This window comes from Corylus avellana, chromosome 4 (genome assembly GCF_965113065.1).
Source record: "Corylus avellana chromosome 4, dhCorAvel1.hap1.2, whole genome shotgun sequence".
Lineage (NCBI taxonomy): Eukaryota > Viridiplantae > Streptophyta > Magnoliopsida > Fagales > Betulaceae > Corylus > Corylus avellana.
The window spans coordinates 34,464,907-34,485,231 of NC_142493.1; the positions used below are offsets into that span (position 1 = coordinate 34,464,907).

Sequence of the window (20,325 nt, forward strand, 5' to 3'; positions counted from 1 at the left end):
AAAATTCTGATAGTTATAAATTGATTAATTACTTGGTAATTGTTCCGTTAACTTTTTAACGGTGATAAGTAATACATGACCACCAGATCACATCGTGTTCAATAAAAAGTAAACACGTGTACCCAAATGATCTAGTAAACTAATTTAACAAATACTACATTGGACACATTATATTTTAGATACATCATTCAGAACCTTAAAATAATATTAACGGTGATAAGTAATACATGACCACCGGATCACATTGTGTTTAATAAAAAGTAAACACGTGTCCAAATAATCTAGTAAACTAATTTAACAAATACCACACTAGACACATTACATTATAGATACATCATTAAGAACCTTAAAATAATATTATTCTTTACACTCATTTATCAAACTCATATTACACCAGTTAATATAACATATTTTAAGTGGTTGATCAACTACTTAAAATACTTAGATGTGACATGAGTTTGATAAATGAGTGTTAAGTATAACATTATCGAAAAATAAATAAATAAAGAATCCTCCTAATTGCATTATAGAACATGTGAGGTTGGACTGTTCAGATTTGAAACTGAGACCTGCCACACCTTAATCTCCCCGTCAAGAGTACCAGTAAAGACAGACACGACACCGTTTGATGTGCCTTCTGAAACCGCCGCCAACGACTTCACTGGCTTCCGGTGTCCCTCCAGTACAGACAAGCAACAGTACCTTGCATCTTGTCCCCGTTGCCAAATCCTGACCGTGCCATCAGCTGACCCGCTGAACAACAAATCAGAGACGTTGATCAAGCACAGTATTGCCTTACTGTGACCTCTCAACGCCCCTGTGACCACCATGTGGTTGGCACTGTCCTCTCTCTCCCACACCAGTATCGAACGGTCACACGCACCAGAAAACAGCACCGATCCGTCGTCGTTTAAGGCCAAGGCGTTCACAGCCGATTTGTGCTTTTCCAGCGTTGCTATCAACACGTGGCGCTTCTCACCAAACGGTTTGGCCCAAACCCGGATTCGCCTGTCAGCGGACCCAGTGTAAACGGTTCCGTCAACGGAGACCGCTACGGCGTTGACGGCGTCTTCGTGAGCTTTAACGGCCTCCACGCACCGGAGGTCAGAAGCCCGCCATACATTCAAGCTCTTATCCCACGAAACTGAATAGATCAAACCGTTGTTAACGGAGAGGTCTGTGACGGCGTCGCCGTGCTGGATCCAGAGCCGCTTCTTGTGACGACGAACGGTGACATAGTTCTTAGGAAGTACAAAACGGCGTAAGCGGTCGTTAATGGTGGGGAGAGTAGCTAACAGTTTGTGTCGTTTAGTGGGCGTTATCTGCCAGACTCGGATCTTACAGTCCTGGTGAGCAGTGAAGACTTTGCCGTCACAGAAAGTGACAGACTTGACAGAGCCGGAGGAGGAATCCTGACCGTTGAATGCGTCGAGATGCGCGGAGGTGGCGCTATCGTAGACGTTGACTTCGTGCGAGGAGGCTGCGTAGAGGAGATTACCATGGACCGCGAGGCAGGTGATCGGGAGGGACGGCCTGGGTTTAATGGACGCGACACAGAGCTGAGAGACTGAGAGGCTTAGGGTTTCTGGGGAGAGTTTCTGGAGGGAAGGGACAGATGGGAGGGTTTGGAGGGAGAGATGGGTTTGCAGGCTGTCACTGCTGGTGGCGGCGCTAGAGTTGCAAGATGACGAGTCGCCACTAGGAATGTCGGAGTAGGAGCCGCTTGTATCTGAAGGCAAGAGTTTCGGAGAGGGTGGCCGGTTTTTCGGGAATGGGATGATTGAGTCGTTTTCGGTGGTGGCACAGGAGGAAGAGGAACAGATGGCTAGCCATGCGTGGAGCCTCATGCCGGCTTAGAGAGAGAGAGAGAGAGAACCTGTGTGGAAACTTGTGTGAGGGTATATATAGAAAATTTGAAGAGTGGGGAGGCAAAAGAATGGTGCCACGTGGAGGGACATGTTGGGGAAAGAAGACAAGGACGATAATTCGGAGGCACTGGACGTACCAATGAGGTTTTGTTGGATGTCGATGTTCAGCTTGCGGCCAGACTCATGAAGGGGCAAAATTGTACTTTGGTAATTTTGTCCGTGTACATGCGTTACAGTAGAGCATGGTTGGCTATTGGGTAATGGCTTAGCTAGACCGCGTATCGGCCTGTTGGGCAACAACAGGAAAGATGGATTTCTCCGCTGGCTGAAATGGGCCCATTTGGTTTTTTGTTTTTGGCATTTCACAGAGGCGGTGGCGTCTTTGCTCTCGAAATTATGGGGACACTGTGGTAATAATATATGATAAACGGGAGTCAGATGAAGATGGTAACAATTATGTTGTTCGAGCAAAAAAAAAAAAATGCAAAAAGAAAAAGTGGTACGCGGTTTCTGCATGGGGTGCAATCGCAAAAGCGTGAAATAGCTCGTCTGCTTGTGTGTTTTGTCTTCGAGTCTCTTTTGTGAATACTTTCTTCCCTTCATGCGCGCGTTATTTCTTATCCTCGCATGATCACATCCCATAAATCGAAAGAACTTATTAAGATCAGCTTTAGCCAGCAGGGAGTATAATTTGTCTGTGATCAGTCCAAAAGTCAGCCTTTTACAATGGATCCATTGCCAAATTCATGATCTAGGATTTTGTGCATTCTAGCATTACAAAAGCAACAAAACCAGGAAATTGTTCAAAATTTCTCAAAGCAATATTCTAATCGGTGAGTTCGATCTTCACGTGAATAGAGAATTTCATCATATGAGCAGAGTAGATAAACACACTGTACTTTTAAGTTAAATCAATATTATAAATTTTTTCATTCATTATAATTCAACGCTTACCACCTACTATTGAACCCCCCAACTACTTTCAAGCTGTCGAGATCAGAGTTTTCAAAACTAACTAATGCGTTGGTTTTAGTGATTTTGTCGATGAGTATTTTGTCTATGAAGTATTTTATTAAGAGAAAGAAAAATTATTTGGTATCAAAGAGTTATATTATTTTTTTGTATTTTAAGCTTAAGTGTTTGTTTCCTATTCAAATATGCAAAATACATCGTTTACACCATAACTTGATTGAAGTTATTCTCAACTTATATATACTCTTGCAAAATACAAATGGAATTATGGCGATAATCAAATAGACTCTAAATGTGAGAAGTTACTATTTTAATTCATTAATAAAAGTGTCTGTTTAGTTTGAAAAAATAGTAATTTTAAATCGTCACTTTTTTTTTTTAACAAAGCTTACGTATGGGCATTGGTCATAGTACACTTGGCAAAGCTAGTTAGATGTGAATCATGTGATGTTGTTATTATTTTAGACGGCACTTTAATCAGCTTCTTCGTATTGTATTAGAAGGAAGGAACAATTATGTTTCATTGTTTAGCTTGATATATTTTTTATGCCATCTTTTTCGTAGATAGGCTGATGGAAGTTTCATTACTTGACGGCAGGGGGCCAGGGGCATTTATAATTTACAAGTAAAAAACATCAAGAACAAGAACAATTAACGACTCTGAAAGATGGCCGTATTTACGAAACCAATATTCGCTTTCGTAGGCTTTGCATATGTGAGATAGGGATAAAAATGTATTGTATAAAGATCTCTAATTAGTCAAAATAAAATTAATAAATATCGAGATGATAACTAATGAATTATTAAAAATACATATTTTTTTGGCTTCAAGCACAAAAGAAGCAATGTAACTGACAAAATTTACGCTGAAAGAAGAATCGATACCAATTAGGATATATCATCAGGGAATTAAATAACTGTAGCTCATAGAACACGGTGACATGACAATATGACATCCTTAAATAAAATATTTGAACGTTATTGACGTTGATAATTAAACCACATTACTGCATATATATAATGTTCGCACAAAAGGATAACTGCAAGCACCAAATCGAATTCTTGATGTGGACTTTCTGAGTGTTTCGATGTAAACTAAAACGTTTTTATTTGGGAAATTACTGATTTTTCGGAAAACGTTTCTTTCAACGGCGATGTAAATATTGTCCCGTCCCAGAACCAGAAGGCACATTTCTGCCGGGTGACAATCCTTTTCTTTGGTAGTGGAGCTAGACGACAGTCGTTTTTAGATAATCAGCAGCTATAATATATATCCTTTAAGATGATATGACGACGGTCGTATCTGGACCGGCCCACAAGAAGGGATCCTCTTTGTCAAGCTACAAGAAGGGCCCGTTTCACTGCTCTCTCTCCTTTAATGGCAACTCTCACCCAATGCCCTGCGGCCTGGGCCTGTTAATTGAGTGCCTCACCCACAACTACTTCTCTTTTGCTGTAGTCTGTAGACACCATCTCTGTCTTTTTGAGGAATAACCAGGTAACCCCTATTTCTTGGCTTTCATCTAATCGCTTCCAATTAAATAACGTTTATGCTCAGAACTTCTTGCTTTTGAATAAGAAAAAATTTGATTATTTAGTTGTACTTTGTAAGGAAAATAAACATCATGTAACATGTACGTTAAACGCCACCACTTTAACCATACGAATTTGGCGAAATAGGTTATTTGAGTATAGAGTTTGTTTGTTAATGTGTTTAAACATTGGTATGTTTGTTAATGATAATGTGTTTTGGAGAATTTTTTTTTTTTTTTTTTTTATTTGAAAAAGTGTTATGAAAACAATTTTGAGTGTTTTATGAGTATTTATATTTTCGCAGTTTTTATTTTTTTATTTTAAGAATAGAAAACAAAAAGAAGGAAGAAGAAGAAAATTTTAACATACAAACCCAATGCATGCCTGGGTATAACGGGAGTTAATTAAAGATTCAGGTATAGGTATTTTTGTAAATTCCGTTAAATCTTGACCGACGTCTAATCTTTGTAATTTTTATACAAAAAAATATATATTTAATAGAAAATTCTAACGGAGGAAGACATTGCAAAAAATTAAAAGTTGGATATCTTAACTTGAGAGTTTTTTAAATTTAAGGGGATTAGTTTTAAAACGAGTGAAAGTTGAATAGAGTTTTTTGAAATTTCCCATGACATTAACAAGCAACCTAAAATGCAGAAGACTTAAAATTACTGTTATCACTATTTTTTAAAACAAAAAACACCATCCAAAAAGTATTAACAAACGAAGCCATTCTACTCGATGATTTTATCTTAGCAGATTGAATTTATCTTAGAGGAGTCTCCATATAGAACCTGAACATTTTCTAGTACTGCAATGGATTCTTTTCAGTTTTCATGCATGTTGGTGTTTCTTCTTAAGGAAAACAAACTAGCAAAACGACGTGTTTTTACGCATTGTCATTGAGACGGTGGCTCACATAGGAGGGGAGCGGCCGTTTTGTAGCTTAATTAGACTATAGTAAGCACCCCCACGTCCCATAGCGAGGAGTTCAAAGTGTGATCCTCGTTCCACAACCTTCCCATTACCTATCACAGCTATGGAGTCTGCCTTCTGTATTGTGGACAGTCGATGAGCTACAACTACACATGTTCTGCCTACCACCATCTTCTCCAATGCCTCTTGGACTAGATTTTCTGACGCACTATCGAGGGCGCTGGTTGCCTCATCCAAGAGAAGTATTGCTGGTTCCTTCAGTATAGCTCGAGCAAGTGCTATCCACTGCTTCTGGCCTCCTGATAGCTGGACTCCTCTTTCTCCACAGTAAGTATCATAACCATCTTTCATTGAACTGCATAACAAAAATGGCATTTCACCAAGAAACCAACTTGATGTAATCTGTTTCTGTAGCAATATAAAGAGGAGAGATGCATACCTTATAAATTCATGAGCATTCGCAAGCCTTGATGCCTTCCTTATTTCAGATTCTGTTGCATCATCCCCTTTACCATAGATGTTCTCACGAATAGTTCCTGCAAAAAGAATGGGCTCCTGGCTCACTAATGCAATATGTGACCTTAATTTCCTCAAATTGTAGCTCTTGATGTCACGTTCGTCTATCAATACAGATCCATTTTGAGGGTCATAAAATCTTTCAATCAACCCAATGACAGTGGATTTGCCTGAACCACTCTGTCCTACCAATGCTATTGTTTTTCCAGCTTCAATCTTGAGACTCAGGCCCTTGAAGATCATTTGTTCAGGCCTTGCTGGGTAAGAGAAAAACACCTTCTTGAGTTCTATGCGACCCTCAAAAGTTTTTTTAACTCTAATACCATTGTGGTCTTCAGGCTCAATCTCACTTTGTCTGTCTATGATTGCAAAAACTGATCTAATGGCGCTCCCACCTTTGGCTGTATCAGAAGTCATGCTTCCTGCATCTGCAATGTTTTTACCAGTGCTAATCACCAAGAAGAAAACTTGAAAAAGATGTTTTGGGGTGACCAATTTCTGATTCACAAGCCTCCCTCCGTACCAGTAAGTCAAAGCTATAGCAGCTGTTGTCAAAAATTGAGAGACGAACAACCCAAAACCTGAAAACCATGACTGTTTTACACTCTCCTTTCTGGGACCTCTCATTGCTGCTTCAAATAGGCTCAATGTTCTCTCCTGGGAGGAAAATGCAGTGATAGTCCTGTGGTTGATGGTAGCTTCGCTTGCTAGTTGACTGCCCTGACTTTGTGCTATCTTTGCTTTTCCAGACAGCCTCTTCATCAGAACACTCTTTGAATAGAAGCTTGCGATGAGTACAGGCTGCATGGCAATCACTACAGTGGCTACCCTCCAAGCGACTACTAATCCAACTATAAAAGCCAGGCAGGCACTAAAGAAAACCTGAACCAGCAATGACATTCGGTCTGCAACGAGGGAGCGAACCATGTTGGCTTCAGTGGCTAGCCGTGCACAGATGGCTGCACTTGTATTATCATCTCGATCAAACCATCCTATCTCAAAGGTTAGCAATTTCCCAAGCATCTTTTCTCGCACCCTCTTCGTTAAACTTTCTCCCATAATTGCGAAATTGTAATGTTGTAAGAGATTGGCAATGAAGCTGAGAACTGCTAGGATTAAGAAGATGCAGCAATAGAGTCTGATTTGTGATTTGATGACAGACTTGTCATTTATGAAGTAAACTGAGATAATTGTTCCCATGCAATAGGCTTGAATTGGGTGAATAGTTCCATAGCAAGCAGCCCCTAAACATCCGAGTAGAGCTCACTTCCACTCAGGTGCACTCATTTGTAGTAAACGCCATTGGGAAGCTGGAGGATAATTATCCTTTTTTTAACTTTACATCATCATGGTACTCCAAGGGGTGCATTTGGAATGTGTGTGTGAGATCGATGGAAAATGCTGAGCTGATTGGATAGGCTGGGCTGCTTTGCCAACTTGATCTCATTCTGACTAATGGTGTTTGGGGAGTCCTAGTACCAATTTGTTTCGAATGATATGTATGGTCTCTTTGATGATAGGGACTACTGAAGCCTTCATTTTGCATGGCCGACTGCTGCAAATTCACCATTTTGCTATATGCCCCAGCCCCACCCTCTCCATTGTTCATGCGCATTAGCTCATCATGAGAACCAGATTCAACCACGCTTCCTGATTGAAGAACCACTATCAAATCAGCCCTCTGGGTTGTGGAGAGGCGGTGGGCTACAATAATTGTTGTCCTTCCTTTTGAAGCCTGATCCAAGGCTCCCTGTACTATTCTTTCCGACCCTGCATCTAGAGCACTCGTGGATTCATCAAGCAAAAGGATTTTTGGGTCTCTGATCAAAGCTCTTGCTATGGTAATCCTTTGCTTTTGCCCTCCAGACAATTGAACTCCAAATTGCCCTACCTGATCAGATACAGGAAAAACTTGTCCAAGGTGAAATTCAGCATTAAAAACCAACTTGCAATTGGACTAATTAATTAAGGAGTAAGAAATTTTCGCTTACTTGACTGTCATATCCTTGGGGTAGTTCAATGATGAAGTCATGCGCATTTGCAGCCTTAGCTGCATGTATAACAAGATCCATTGGAGCTTCTTCCTTGCCAAACAGAATTAATTAGTCCCATCTGGGACCTCAGCCATTTAAGCTGCAGTCTATTTATTTTGTGCTGATCAAGGAATATATCTCCTTTGACAGGGTCATAAAATCTCTCAAGCAAAGAAATGATTGTAGACTAGCCAGAACCACTGCCTCCTACAAGACCTACAGTCTTTCCAGCTCCCACCCTGAGATTGAGTCCTCGAAGTATTGTTGTATCAGGTCTTGATGGGTAGCTAAAGTAAACCTCTTTAAATTCGATTTCTCCTCTCACATGTGATAGCGTTTTACCTTTTCCATCTGCAGAGTCTATAACTGGAATCCGCTCAATCATCTCAAGAATCCGGGTAGCCGCGGTTGTTGCCTCTAAGATGGAGGAGAGATTTGGGAGCACACTCATAATGGACCTGAAGATACAAGATTTAAGCTATGAGCTGTGACTGAAAAAAATCGAGGATGTGTAGGATTGTGTTAAGAAGCTTAAAAATGCTTTAAATACATTAAAAAAAAAAAAAAATGTGCCAAGTAAAAATGTGTCCGTTTAGTAAAGAAAGCAGACTCTTCCCAAGCACAAAACTTGTCATTGTTTAATAATGAGAAAAATGATAGCAGTATGAAGCAAAGTAACTCACAATCCTCCCAATATTATACACAGTCCAGAAATGAAAACAACGCCGCCTTTCTCTCCTCTTTCAGTGACAAGAACACCGCCAACCAAAGCCTGGAAAGCCCAAACTGCATAAATTATCCCCATGCTCCCCATCAGCAATCCCTTTGCGAAACCTTGCTTTATGCCAAGCTCCATAGTTTTCAGGAGTGCAGAGTTGAATCTATTCAGTGTTTGATGCTCCCCTGCATATGAATAGACGGTGCAGATTGACGAGATTGCTTGTTCTGCAATCCCACCGGCAACCCCATAAGCATCCTTCATCTTTCTTCCCAGGTCCTTCAGCACCTTACCAAATCCAACTCCTGGAATGATAAACATGAGAGAGAGTGGAAGAGAGGCTACTGCAAGTCGCCATGAAAGCATGAATGCAAATACTATGTTAAAGATGAATGATGAGACGTGAGCCAGACAGTTAGGTACCTACAGTTGAAGAAATATAGATGATGTTAACACAATAGCATAAGGAAGAAGAAGAAAGAATATCTTAGAGAGTCAAAAACCTTCTCAGCTATGGTGTCTTGGATAAAATGGGCATCAGAAGAGATGGTAGAAACGACTTGGAAGGTGGAGGAAGAAGCAGCATTGTTGTCGAAGAAAGCAACTTCTTGCCTCAGGATTGCCTTTAAATATTCCTTTCGTATGCAATATGTTTGTCTCTCTGCAGTTCTCGTCCAACATAGTCCTTCTGTTGGGTGTTAATCGAGTATTTGTGCATCAAAAATCCATTCACTATTATTGTACTATATGATACTAAAAGCTCGGAAGAAGCTCTCACATGGCTCTTAGATAGATAGAAATGCCAAAATCTAGACTAGATACTTTCATTTTCTAGTACTTGCTCTCTTCTGGGGAGTAAAGATCAAAAGGAAAAGACAAATGAATTTGGATCTGTTTGGCTTTGTAGTCGTGCGATTTAAAAAATAACGTATTTTAAAGTGTTCAATTTAAAAATGCAATTGAAGTATTTGGAAAAATTGTAATTTAACCTTTAAAATTGTACGATTTTAAAAATGCACGCCGCGTATAATTTGAAAGTAAATATTTTTCTACATTCTCAAATCGTAAAGTTTTCACAATTTTATTTCAAATCGCACCTTTAGCCTTCTAAACATACTCAAAGAGCAGGTAAACAAAAATAACACATCGATGTAGATCAAGCCCCTAGAGTGCACGATGCAGCTTTAGAGCCTAACCAAAGCTAGCTGATGGGAAAATGTTGAAAGTTGTGTCTTTTTTTTTTTTCTTGGTTCCATTTAGATCATTTGCATATTCAAAATGTTCCAAATTAATAAAATATCCCAACTATTCTTACCAAATAAAACAAAACAAGCAGAAACAAATAGATGAATCAAATTATTCTTACCAATGAAAGCGGATATCCCGACTCCAATGGCAACATAAAGCAGCCTGAGTGAGTACTGTAAGGAGGCATGCTTGTGAGTTAAGTACAACAGTAGAATTAAATCATATTCAAGAAAATTTCAGCAATATATAATCTGCCATCACAATGCATACCTTGTCAACAATGTCCATGGATAAAGCAAAACCAGATCCGCCATACTCATTGATCAAACCGCTAAGAACGAACATCATGAGTGGGCTCATCGACCCATCACCAATGCAACCCAACGTCCCGAACAACATGAGCAGCTTGTCCACCCCATCAGCAAACCGAAGAATCCCACGTTTCTTCTCCATATCAATACACCTTCTGATGAAGCCTCGAAGCCTTCGTCTGCTCACCTATATATGAATCAAAATCAAACGCACTGTGACAACTGACAAGGTAAAACCTCTTATTAATTAATAAGGAGGCGGTAGCCACCACCGTTTGGTCGTTTCTTTTGTCTTTTACACACGTCTTTTGCCATAAGCTGTACTGCAGTAGCCACCGTGATTTTTAAACAATTCATTTTGCCAATTAAAAAAAATCCATATACATCAATCAAAAAGCACTGTACATCAGGTTCCACAGTCACCCAATTCGTGACCTTCTAATGCCAAATGGGCCAATAAAAATGCGTGTCTTTAGCAAAGCCGGCACTCGTTTTGTTTTTGTCTTGTCACCGTCGTCTTAATTTGCCATGACGTGAATTCACAAATAGTATATATGGGATATTCCTATAGCCATACAAATTGCAAACCAAGAATATGGCCTCAACGCATTCTCATAAGTAAACTCGATCTGCCACCAACCAGGATTGTCTAGCATAAAAAGCCAGCAACGTCAACTCTACGAGTGCACAGTTTATTGGGGACCGAAAACAAAAGGGTCACTGCTTCAATACCCACCTATCTTGGAGAGCTTAGAGGTGCGAGACTCACACCCCCACGCTTAACCCTTAGGACGGATGGCTCCCCACAAGTCTCTTCTCTATGAATTGCCCGAATTGCAGTACAAATTCGAACACTTCAATTATAGAAAATCTCAATACTCATTCTAGCTAATTCAAAAAGATTTGAGGGAAAACAATTTGAGCACTGGGACCAGTTGGAAATTAAAGTGACTTTAGAAATTCTATTATCCATTATTTACTGCCATACTAGGATCGAAGCTTTTTAGAATTTTTAAGAAGTCTACAAAATCGAATTGCTTAAATAAAAGAGTAAAGCTATAAACCAATATCTCATCAACATAACGAAAGATAAGTGAAGATAAAAGAACTTTAAATGATGTCGATCGATCCTATTTCTATTATTTAGAATTTGTTCGTTTCTCCAATGAATGCCATTGCCCATTCTGTTATGTACTAAATGGGCTCACAATTAGAAGCTGGGCCATGGACTACTTGACACAATTCAATCTATTGGGTATCTTTGTTAATACATTCTAGAAGTTGTTTTTTATTTTTTATTTTGAAAAAAAAAAATTATTTTAATATGACAAAATAATTTTTGTATTTTGATGAGTGTTTGGATTGTTTCTAACATTGCTTGGCTCTTGGCTAATTTTTTTTTTTCTCAAAAAATGCATTTGAGATTAAAAAAAAAAAAAAAAATACAACTTAATTTGACATGGACTGATGGGCCACTATATGACACAGTCGAGCCCAAAAAAAAAGGCAAGATTGCAACTATAACCACGTGTTCGTCAGCGAAGCCGCATGCACTATGCGCAATCTATCTGCATTACAGCGTATACTCTCCCCGCGAACTCTCTCTCTCTCTCTCTCTCTCTCTCCCAAAATAATAATTCTGATGAACTTCTCAATTTTCAGCTAAATCTCTCGAAGCATAGAAGAACGCGGAGAAGAAGAAAATGGTGAAAGTGTCGACCTACTTCGCGATGACCTTTGGAGCCTTCCTATTCTGGGAATCCATGGATAAGCTTCACGTCTGGATCGCTCTCCACCAAGACGAAAAGGTTAAATGCCTTGAACTTTTTTTGTTCATTTTTACGCTATTTGTTACTTCTAATTAGAAACTTTTTGATTGGTTTAAACGCCCAATTTATTGGTCAAATGGGGAGAAAAACCATAGATATTATACTTTGCCATGTGCTCTGCTAGATCTATTGCTTTGTTGCATTCGTTCCTTTCTATAATGCTAATTGGATTTTTTTGGAAATACATAATTGGCTGCTTATAGCTATTTGTATTACTGCTGCAATGGATGGAAAAAGGTCCGTAGTACCAAAAGCACTTTTCGTGAGCAGTAATCTCCCCTTATTTTTGGAAAGCTAGTGGCTGCGTGTGAATTCCTTCATGGCAAGGGACGGCCTGTATTATTTAGAATAAACGGATAGCATTACTCTTTTTTTTTTTTAGGATAACTCTATGTCTATTGTAGAATTTTTAGAATCTTATGGTTCAGATTTTGTTGCTCAGCATACAACTTAGTGAGGTATAATGAATTAAGGAAAAATTAGGGATCATTTATATTACAACTTTAGAGATGTGGTAAATGTTGAGTTTGAAGTTTCTCTAGATTTATCCTAATTCGAATGCACACAATGTTCTACTGCATTAAGCACTTTATATGTTCATTTATTTTCTAATCACAGAATGAGAGATTGGAGAAGCAAGCAGAGATCAAGAGAGTCCGGGAGGAGTTATTGCAACAAGGCAAACATAGGGACCCTCTCGCTTGACTGTTGCGTTGTGCTGTGATGCCGGTGGCACTTTTCTCTTAAATTCCTGTTTTTTCTTGAATTTTTAAGTTGCAGAGTTGATAGAATTATAATAATCAAGTTATCTGTTTTAAGCTGATGACTGTGGCGTAAACAAATTATATTTTGCCTGTTTTATGAACCAAGACTTGTTCTTTCTCTCCGCATGTGTTGGAATGTGAAGTGAAGTTGGTTTTAATCTGATGAGTGCATCTTCTATGAGTTCATTTTAACATAATAGAGGCAGTAATTTAATAACATTCATGGTGTTTGTACTTCTAAAATTGGGAGCACCGCATTTTTCTTGTTGAATATTGTAGATGTAAATTGTGAACCTAGCTTGCGCTTTTTGTGATTTGTGCTTGGAAATTGTCATGTTCGGTGTAAAACAACTGTCTAGAATTTAAGATGGTTGTGTGTGCATTATTTTCAAGTAGTCTGTTATATGTTCACCAAAGCATATTCTAGAAGTTTAACCAAAGAATTGGAGGTAATAAAAGTGATTCATTCTCCATGAATATGATATCTATGTAGTATGATGTATGGAATATATGGCAATGGTGAAGTGTTAGAGTATTTCTATTGATTGATCATTCAACCACAAAACTTTGCAAAATAATAGCCACTTAAAAAAAAATTTAAATGATAATATATTTATTTTGATGCATAGAATGTTTAGATCTTTGATGTGCAGCCTCATCTTTTTGTTTGGACTAGGAGATGCTTTCTTAGCACTAGTGGATTCATTTTATCAACTCCGTATAGTTCCTGGCTCTGCAGTAACTCTCTTCCAAGGCTGTCAATAAGATTTTTTTCTTTTATAAGTAAAGATAATTGTGTCAATGGAAAACCAGAGGGGGTAACTTGGTTGTATGTAAAAGTATCCTTCCTAAGTCACAATCACAAATACAATGAAGCCAAAAAAATCTAGAATATGGAGATTACTCGACTTACAACTGGCCTAAAAGAGTTGTAGATCTAGCATTTTTCTATTTGATGGACTACAGTCTAGTGAAATAAAAAAAAAAAAAAAAAAAAAAGTTGGGTTGAGGTAAATCAAAACTTAAGTGGGAGAGTAAGAATGTTAAGATCAGAATCTACTCAAGATTAGACCTAGGTTATAATTTTGTTCAAGACTTAGCAGGAAATCTCTATTCCTTAAGATTTTTCCGTAGGTTTCTCTGCAACCCGCCTGTTCCCTCCATCCAGAGCGTTTAAACAAAACTCTGCCTTAATGATCTCATGCATCCTGAAAGCAAATCATTCAAAAATATCTTGTTAGAAGATTTCCTTGACATCAGCGATATAACTCATTTCCATGCTATTCAGTAGATGCCCATTGGTTGTAAGTTCAATATCTTTCCCAGAAGAATTGGCAGGATGACAAAGGCGGAGGCTCTCAAAGTTCTGTTACAGCCATTATGTTTCCTGGGTATCATGTTATTGCAAGTTCTTATGTTTCCTTTTCATGAGTAGCATGTTCTGTCATGTGATTATGTGGAACTGTTTTACTCTACTCTATTATGCAAGCTAAGAATTAAAAGAATAAAATATGTATCGGTGATACCATATCTCTACAACTGCCTTGTTCTGTGTAAATTTAACAGTTTCTTCGCAGAAACTTATTTGTTGTATTCTGAAATTGCAATTGAAGTAGAGGTTTCCGGCGAATTGGAAAGGGTAAGGCATTTTTATACCATTCACATGAAATAGAGCTCTAAGTGCTGAAGATACCCTGAGATTTAAGATTTTTTTTTTTTTGATAAGTAAACCCGAAAATAAATACCCTGAGATTTAAGATTATATATGCTTCTCATGAGAAGGCAATTTTTCATCAGCTGCTGTTTGTAGATCCGTTTTCTTGTCCTAACTCCCTTGGGGTGGCTTGCGGCCACCCCATAAGGGTTGGGGGTGGCTTTCCGGCCACCCCTTCAAATTTTTTATTATTTTTTTAGATTTAATTTTTAAATTAAATTAATAAAAAATTAATATGCTGTCATGGCAAAACGATTTGTTTAAATGGGAATGACGTCCGTTAAACCTTTGGGAAAAACGGTGTGTTTCAATGGGAATGATGTTCGTTAAACCTTTGGGAAAAAATCTAACAGTAGGGATGTTGCATTTTCGATTGACCAAATGAGTAAAAATTCAAAAAAATAAAAATAAAAATAAAAAACTGAGGGATTTTACAGTTTTGACACGTTGACTCAGGGATTTATAATATATTTACTCTAAATTAAATGAATCAGATTAAAGTTAACCTATGCATTCTTATATTTATGTTTCAAGACAATTCAAATCCTAATACAGAAACACAAATTATCACCCTTAATGGGATCACAGATACAAAATGATGGGCTGCTGTGTATTGGCTAGGCCGCGCTGCCTGCCTAAGCGATTCTCTAATGCAATGATTAGGGAAATTAGGATAATTTGGTTTTTATCAAAAGCATGCCATATTTCCGTCGATGTGTGGGTTTTGATCTCATTCATATCGAAAAGCAGTAATTTGGGTGAACAGATTTCAATCCGTTTAGCAACCTTCTGAAAAAGTTTTCAGTTTTGAGCAAAAGACAGGGCAGTTTTGGGCATTTTTATCTCCTCACTTGCAAGAAATCGTGTCTTGAGGCCTCTAACAACATAGTCACACCTCACCTTCTACAAGCAAGTTAACCAAGATAACGCAGTTCCAAATAAATACAAATCCACCTCTAAAAAGAACCATCTTTTCCCCACATTTTCTGGTTAAAGCTCTAAAGAGCAGGAACCTGACCGGTATTTGTATTTGTATATAAGGTCGTGGTTCCATTGCTAGACCATATCAAACAGCTTCATCCACATCATGGATCTGGGGAATTTTTTATTGGTTGCTCTTTCATTAGCTCTACTTTTGGGGCTTGCCAAGAGCTTTGACTTCCAGGAGGAGGACTTGGCTTCGGAAGAGAGACTCTGGGACTTGTATGAGAGGTGGAGCAGCCACCACACCGTCTCTCGGGACCTGCAGGAGAAGCATAAGCGTTTCAATGTGTTCAAGGAGAATGTGAGGCATGTTCACAAGGTGAACACTATGAATAAGCCGTACAAGCTGAAACTGAATAAGTTTGCGGATATGACCAACCATGAGTTTGCAAGCTCCTATGCCGGCTCAAAGGTCGGCCACTACAGGATGTTCCGAGGCCGCTGGAGAGGGACCGGCGGTTTCATGCATGAGAACACCGGCAATCTTCCATCCTCTGTTGATTGGAGGAAACGAGGAGCAGTCACCGGTATCAAGGACCAAGGCAAATGTGGTAAGTTAAAAAAGTTGTGGCTATGTGTTCGTGTATTTTCACAATATATTTGTCATGAGATGCTAAGATAATCTGTCAAAATTATTGTTGATGTTTTATAGGTAGCTGCTGGGCATTTTCAAGTGTAGTTGCAGTGGAGGGCATCAACAAGATCAAAACAAATGAGTTAGTGTCCCTTTCTGAGCAAGAGCTGGTTGATTGTGATGCTGAAAACCAAGGCTGTAATGGAGGATTGATGGAAAATGCATTTGAATTCATTAAGCAAAATGGTGGATTGACAGCAGAGAAGAATTACCCCTACCAAGCCCTAGATGGGTCATGTGACTCATCCAAGGTGAAAAATGATCTATTAAACTTTTATGCATGTAAAAAAAAAAGTATATATATATATATATATATATATATGAGTTTCTACTTCTGTTCTTGCTTTGCAGATGAATTCTCCTATGGTGCAAATTGATGGATATCAAAGTGTGCCGGAAAATGATGAAAATGCCTTGATGAAAGCTGTTGCAAACCAACCTGTATCAGTTGCAATTGATGCTGGTGGCAAGGATTTTCAATTCTACTCAGAGGCAAGTCTATTACAATATTAATTAAATTATTGAATGCACTCTTTCTTACCCACTTAAATTTTTTAAATAAGTAATAATTAATTAACATATTATTAAAGCAAATGTCTATTCATCATCCATTTCAATTACAAATATAGGGTTTACAAATTAATATAACATTATTCATTACCAAATTGACGACATTAAATGGGATTGCTTTGGCATCAATATATACATAATTACGAATGAAATGGAATTCGAGTGCAGGGAGTATTCACTGGAGATTGTGGCACAGAGTTGAATCACGGGGTAGCGATTGTGGGTTATGGAGCAACTCAGGATGATACAAATTATTGGATAGTGAAGAACTCCTGGGGAGCCGAATGGGGAGAGAAGGGTTACTTCAGGATGCAACGTGGGGTTGATGCAGAAGAGGGACTCTGTGGTGTAGCCATGGAGGCCTCTTACCCCATCAAAAATTCCTCAACCAACACCCAAAGAACCTCCTTCAAGGATGAACTTTAAGCCTCATAAATTCATATTTAAGTAGATTCTGTAGCCTAGCTACTTAGTAAAAGCTTGTGGTTTGGTTTGTTTGTCACAGGAAAACCATAAATCTGTCTCGTTTATTTGGTGCTTATGCCAGGAGAGAATATTATAATTAATGTATTTGTTTGAATTACAATAAAAGCTTGCTTCATCCTGCATATTTGAAACTAGCTTACTTAAGAATTAATTTGTTAAAGTATTAATTAAATAATTAACTTTATTTATTTATTTCTGGTGCATACTTTTAAAATAATTAATAATTTAACAATTTGGTGTGGCAACAAAGGCAAATACAAAGAGGTCCATCAGTCATATCACATTTACACTTTTGTTTCTACCAAAATTAGCATTTGATGGACCTAATGGGTGCTCTGCTCCAGCTAGGTCCATGACTACATGCATAAACTTACACTCACCAAGAAAGAATCCTATGAAAAACAAAAGTATGAGCACATATAATGTAAAAGTGCTACTAGCTCTTTGAGAGTACCTGTACCTAGTAATTGACGAATTAGCATGCGGTGCAATATTCATGTCCCATTGCAGTACAATAAGGCAGGGATATGGCCATGGGAGTGCAAAAGAGCACATCATCTGTTGTCTGAACACTTGTCTGAACAGATAGAGGGTTTATTTGAAATTGCGTTTGAGGGGTTTAAAAATACTTTTAATACTCAAAAAATCATTTTGAAGAAAAAAATACTTGTTTAGAAAAAAAAAAAAACATTAAAAGCACTTTTAAGGTTCCAAAAAACCTAAAAAAGGTTAAAACGTATTTTTGGCAATAACTTAAAAATGAAGTTTTTGCCAAAAAAACTCTTTTTGACTTAAAAACTCTATTTCTCAAACACAATCCCAATCCGAATCAACCTTTTTGCGCTCAAATATTCCAACCAAAGCTACTACTCCATTGCACAAAAATATTGCATGGATCTCCTTCCCCATGACTCCTTGTTAATGTAGACGGTAAACCTAGGAGGTCCTGCCAATGTTGGGTACAAGATCTACTTTCACAGGACTAGCCTTTAAAGAGAGGAAATTTGGATCATCCAGTTTAAGCCCAAATGGCCCATCAAGCTTTAGCTGGGTCTTAATTCTGCGTGTATAAGCTGGGCTACTGTTGGGCTCAGGATCATTCGGCCACTGGATATGCATTGCAACCCTTAAGAGGTGCCTGCCAAATCAGCATGGTATCCTCGGATTTGTATGGCAACTCCACGGTGGCAGTCAAATTTATTTGACGGCTTCGTAGTGGCTTCCCGATGTACATGGTAATTGGTAACCACCATAGTGGCCACGGATCTGTCAAATGGCCCTGTCTCTCACAAACAAAGGATGGTGGCCACTACTGTAGAGAGCAGCCTCTAGCAGACCCTCTTTTCTTTTCTTTTTTTCTTTTTTTAATATTTTGAAAACGCTTATCAATTTATTTATTTTTTTATTTTTAGAAATACTATTCAATTTACCGCATGATTTTATTTTTTTCTTACATGTCCATACAAGAAGAAAAAAAAAATTCAAACTAATGACTTTCATTTTAATAGTTGTAATCCCAATTAATTAAGTTACTCCTTAAAAATACCACATGAATTCCCTTTTGTAAACTTCATAAACAACTTCTTCTTTTTTGTTCAAATGTGGCCCCCACTAAAATTCCTTTCAACTTTTACTTTAAAAAAAAAAAAACTCTTTTCAAAATCTAAAATCAAAAATACTTTTTGAAAACTTTACCTATCATGGCTCAACTCATACCTAAAAAATACTCTGTTGTCAACGTTTATCAAATACATTGTCAACTTAGTGAGAAAAAAAAAAATCTCCTTTTATTCTTCTCTAAAACAACTTTTCAAAACCCAAAAAACTGAAAAACATTCCTGAATGGGCCTTTTAAAGTTTTTACTTTTTTTTTCAGAACTCAAATGAATTATAAAATAAAAATAAAAAAACCCACTAAATCCCATGACCATCTCATTATTTGCTAATCAGATTACTAATAATTCAAACAATAAATATGAAAGAATTTTTATAAGACAGCAAATGATCAAACCATTCAAAATTTACTTTAACATATAAGTACTTATAGTAATTATTTCATATTTCTTGTTCTAGATTGAATAACAAAGTTGTCATAAATCTCTATGAAAAAATTATTTTTTAAAATTTTCTCTAAAGGATGATGATGAAGAAGATTGAAGATCATAAAGTGAAAAAGAAAGTTGATTAAAATAGAAGTACATCTCAAAAGAAGACAAGCAGCCGTACAAATGGTTTTTCCAAAGTTCTCCCCTATTCAAGAATGTTAAAATCTTTTGGATTATTTCTCTTTTTTATTGGGTTCCAAAACAATGCTGCTAATTATTTTAAGGAGATGAGTCCAAGTGGCCAACCGTGTGGCCTAGATTAGCTCAAAAAGAACACGCATGCCACAGTTTCCATGGTGGGCCGAGCAGCTGCTCCCACCCCTCATTTTTGACCACTCAACGATCTTTCCCTGTTCCCAGTCAAACGAAATTCCTAAACAGTAAACACCCTAAACAACTACAATAACCACACAAAAACCTAAGTACCTCCCAATACAAATATTTTATATCCAAAAAACATCTTCAAGGAATATAAAACACAACCCAACACTTGCGAAACGACAAAGAATCCCGTTAATGCAAGATTTGTTAGGGTTGATGGTTATGGGCATTCATTAGGAGTTGTCGGTGAGTTTTGCTGTTGCTAGTGTTTCATATCCTTATTTTCGTATCTTTGTCGGCCTCAATCGTGATGCGATTTATTGTCATAGGCATCAACCATGTAACACGATTTTTTCTCCGAATAAGAAGATATTCAATTAGTTATATTTAAATAATATTTTGTTTATTTTTTTTTTTTTTAATGTAACAAAAAAATTTTATAAATAATTTTATCTCTCTAAAATATACTAACCGAATATAGAATACTCTCCATTTCATTTCCGCATATACATAGCCTCCATGGACAATTACTTGCTTGGCCTGTTTTCCTGTGAACCAATCCCTAGCTAGAGCATCCAATGATGGTCTAATCTACACACGACTCGTCTAAACTTAATTTAATCCAACGGGAGTTTTTACTCCTTTCATATATAAGCTACCTTTAATTTTTACATGCATTAATAATGCACGGGAAAAAACATATATTAATTTAGTAGATTGAATTAAAAAAAAATTTCAACCTAATTTAGAGAATAAGAACTTTATCTATCATTCAAATTCAAT

The 20,325-nt window shown here is 37.6% G+C and overlaps 3 protein-coding genes and 1 pseudogene across 3 annotated transcripts; 2 read left to right on the top strand and 2 right to left on the bottom strand.

The window, feature by feature from the left end:
- Positions 1-520: 520 nt before the first annotated feature.
- Positions 521-1,868, bottom strand: LOC132179694 (Transducin/WD40 repeat-like superfamily protein). The gene has a single exon (XM_059592452.2). The coding sequence runs from the start codon at positions 1,845-1,847 to the stop codon at positions 525-527; it is 1,323 nt and encodes a 440-aa protein (XP_059448435.2). The 5' UTR covers positions 1,848-1,868; the 3' UTR covers positions 521-524.
- Positions 1,869-5,227: 3,359 nt separating this feature from the next.
- LOC132178465 (ABC transporter B family member 15-like) lies at positions 5,228-10,277 on the bottom strand (annotated as a pseudogene).
- Positions 10,278-11,762: 1,485 nt separating this feature from the next.
- LOC148586637 (uncharacterized) lies at positions 11,763-12,889 on the top strand. The gene is made up of 2 exons (XM_088515072.1): positions 11,763-11,943; positions 12,583-12,889. Exons 1-2 carry the CDS (start codon positions 11,839-11,841, stop codon positions 12,667-12,669), a joined length of 192 nt encoding a protein of 63 aa, XP_088371198.1. The 5' UTR covers positions 11,763-11,838; the 3' UTR covers positions 12,670-12,889.
- A 1,958-nt stretch (positions 12,890-14,847) lies between these two features.
- LOC132177691 (vignain) lies at positions 14,848-17,232 on the top strand. Its single transcript, XM_059590118.2, has 4 exons — positions 14,848-15,977; positions 16,079-16,311; positions 16,412-16,552; positions 16,799-17,232. Exons 1-4 carry the CDS (start codon positions 15,530-15,532, stop codon positions 17,054-17,056), a joined length of 1,080 nt encoding a protein of 359 aa, XP_059446101.2. The 5' UTR covers positions 14,848-15,529; the 3' UTR covers positions 17,057-17,232.
- Positions 17,233-20,325: the final 3,093 nt, after the last annotated feature.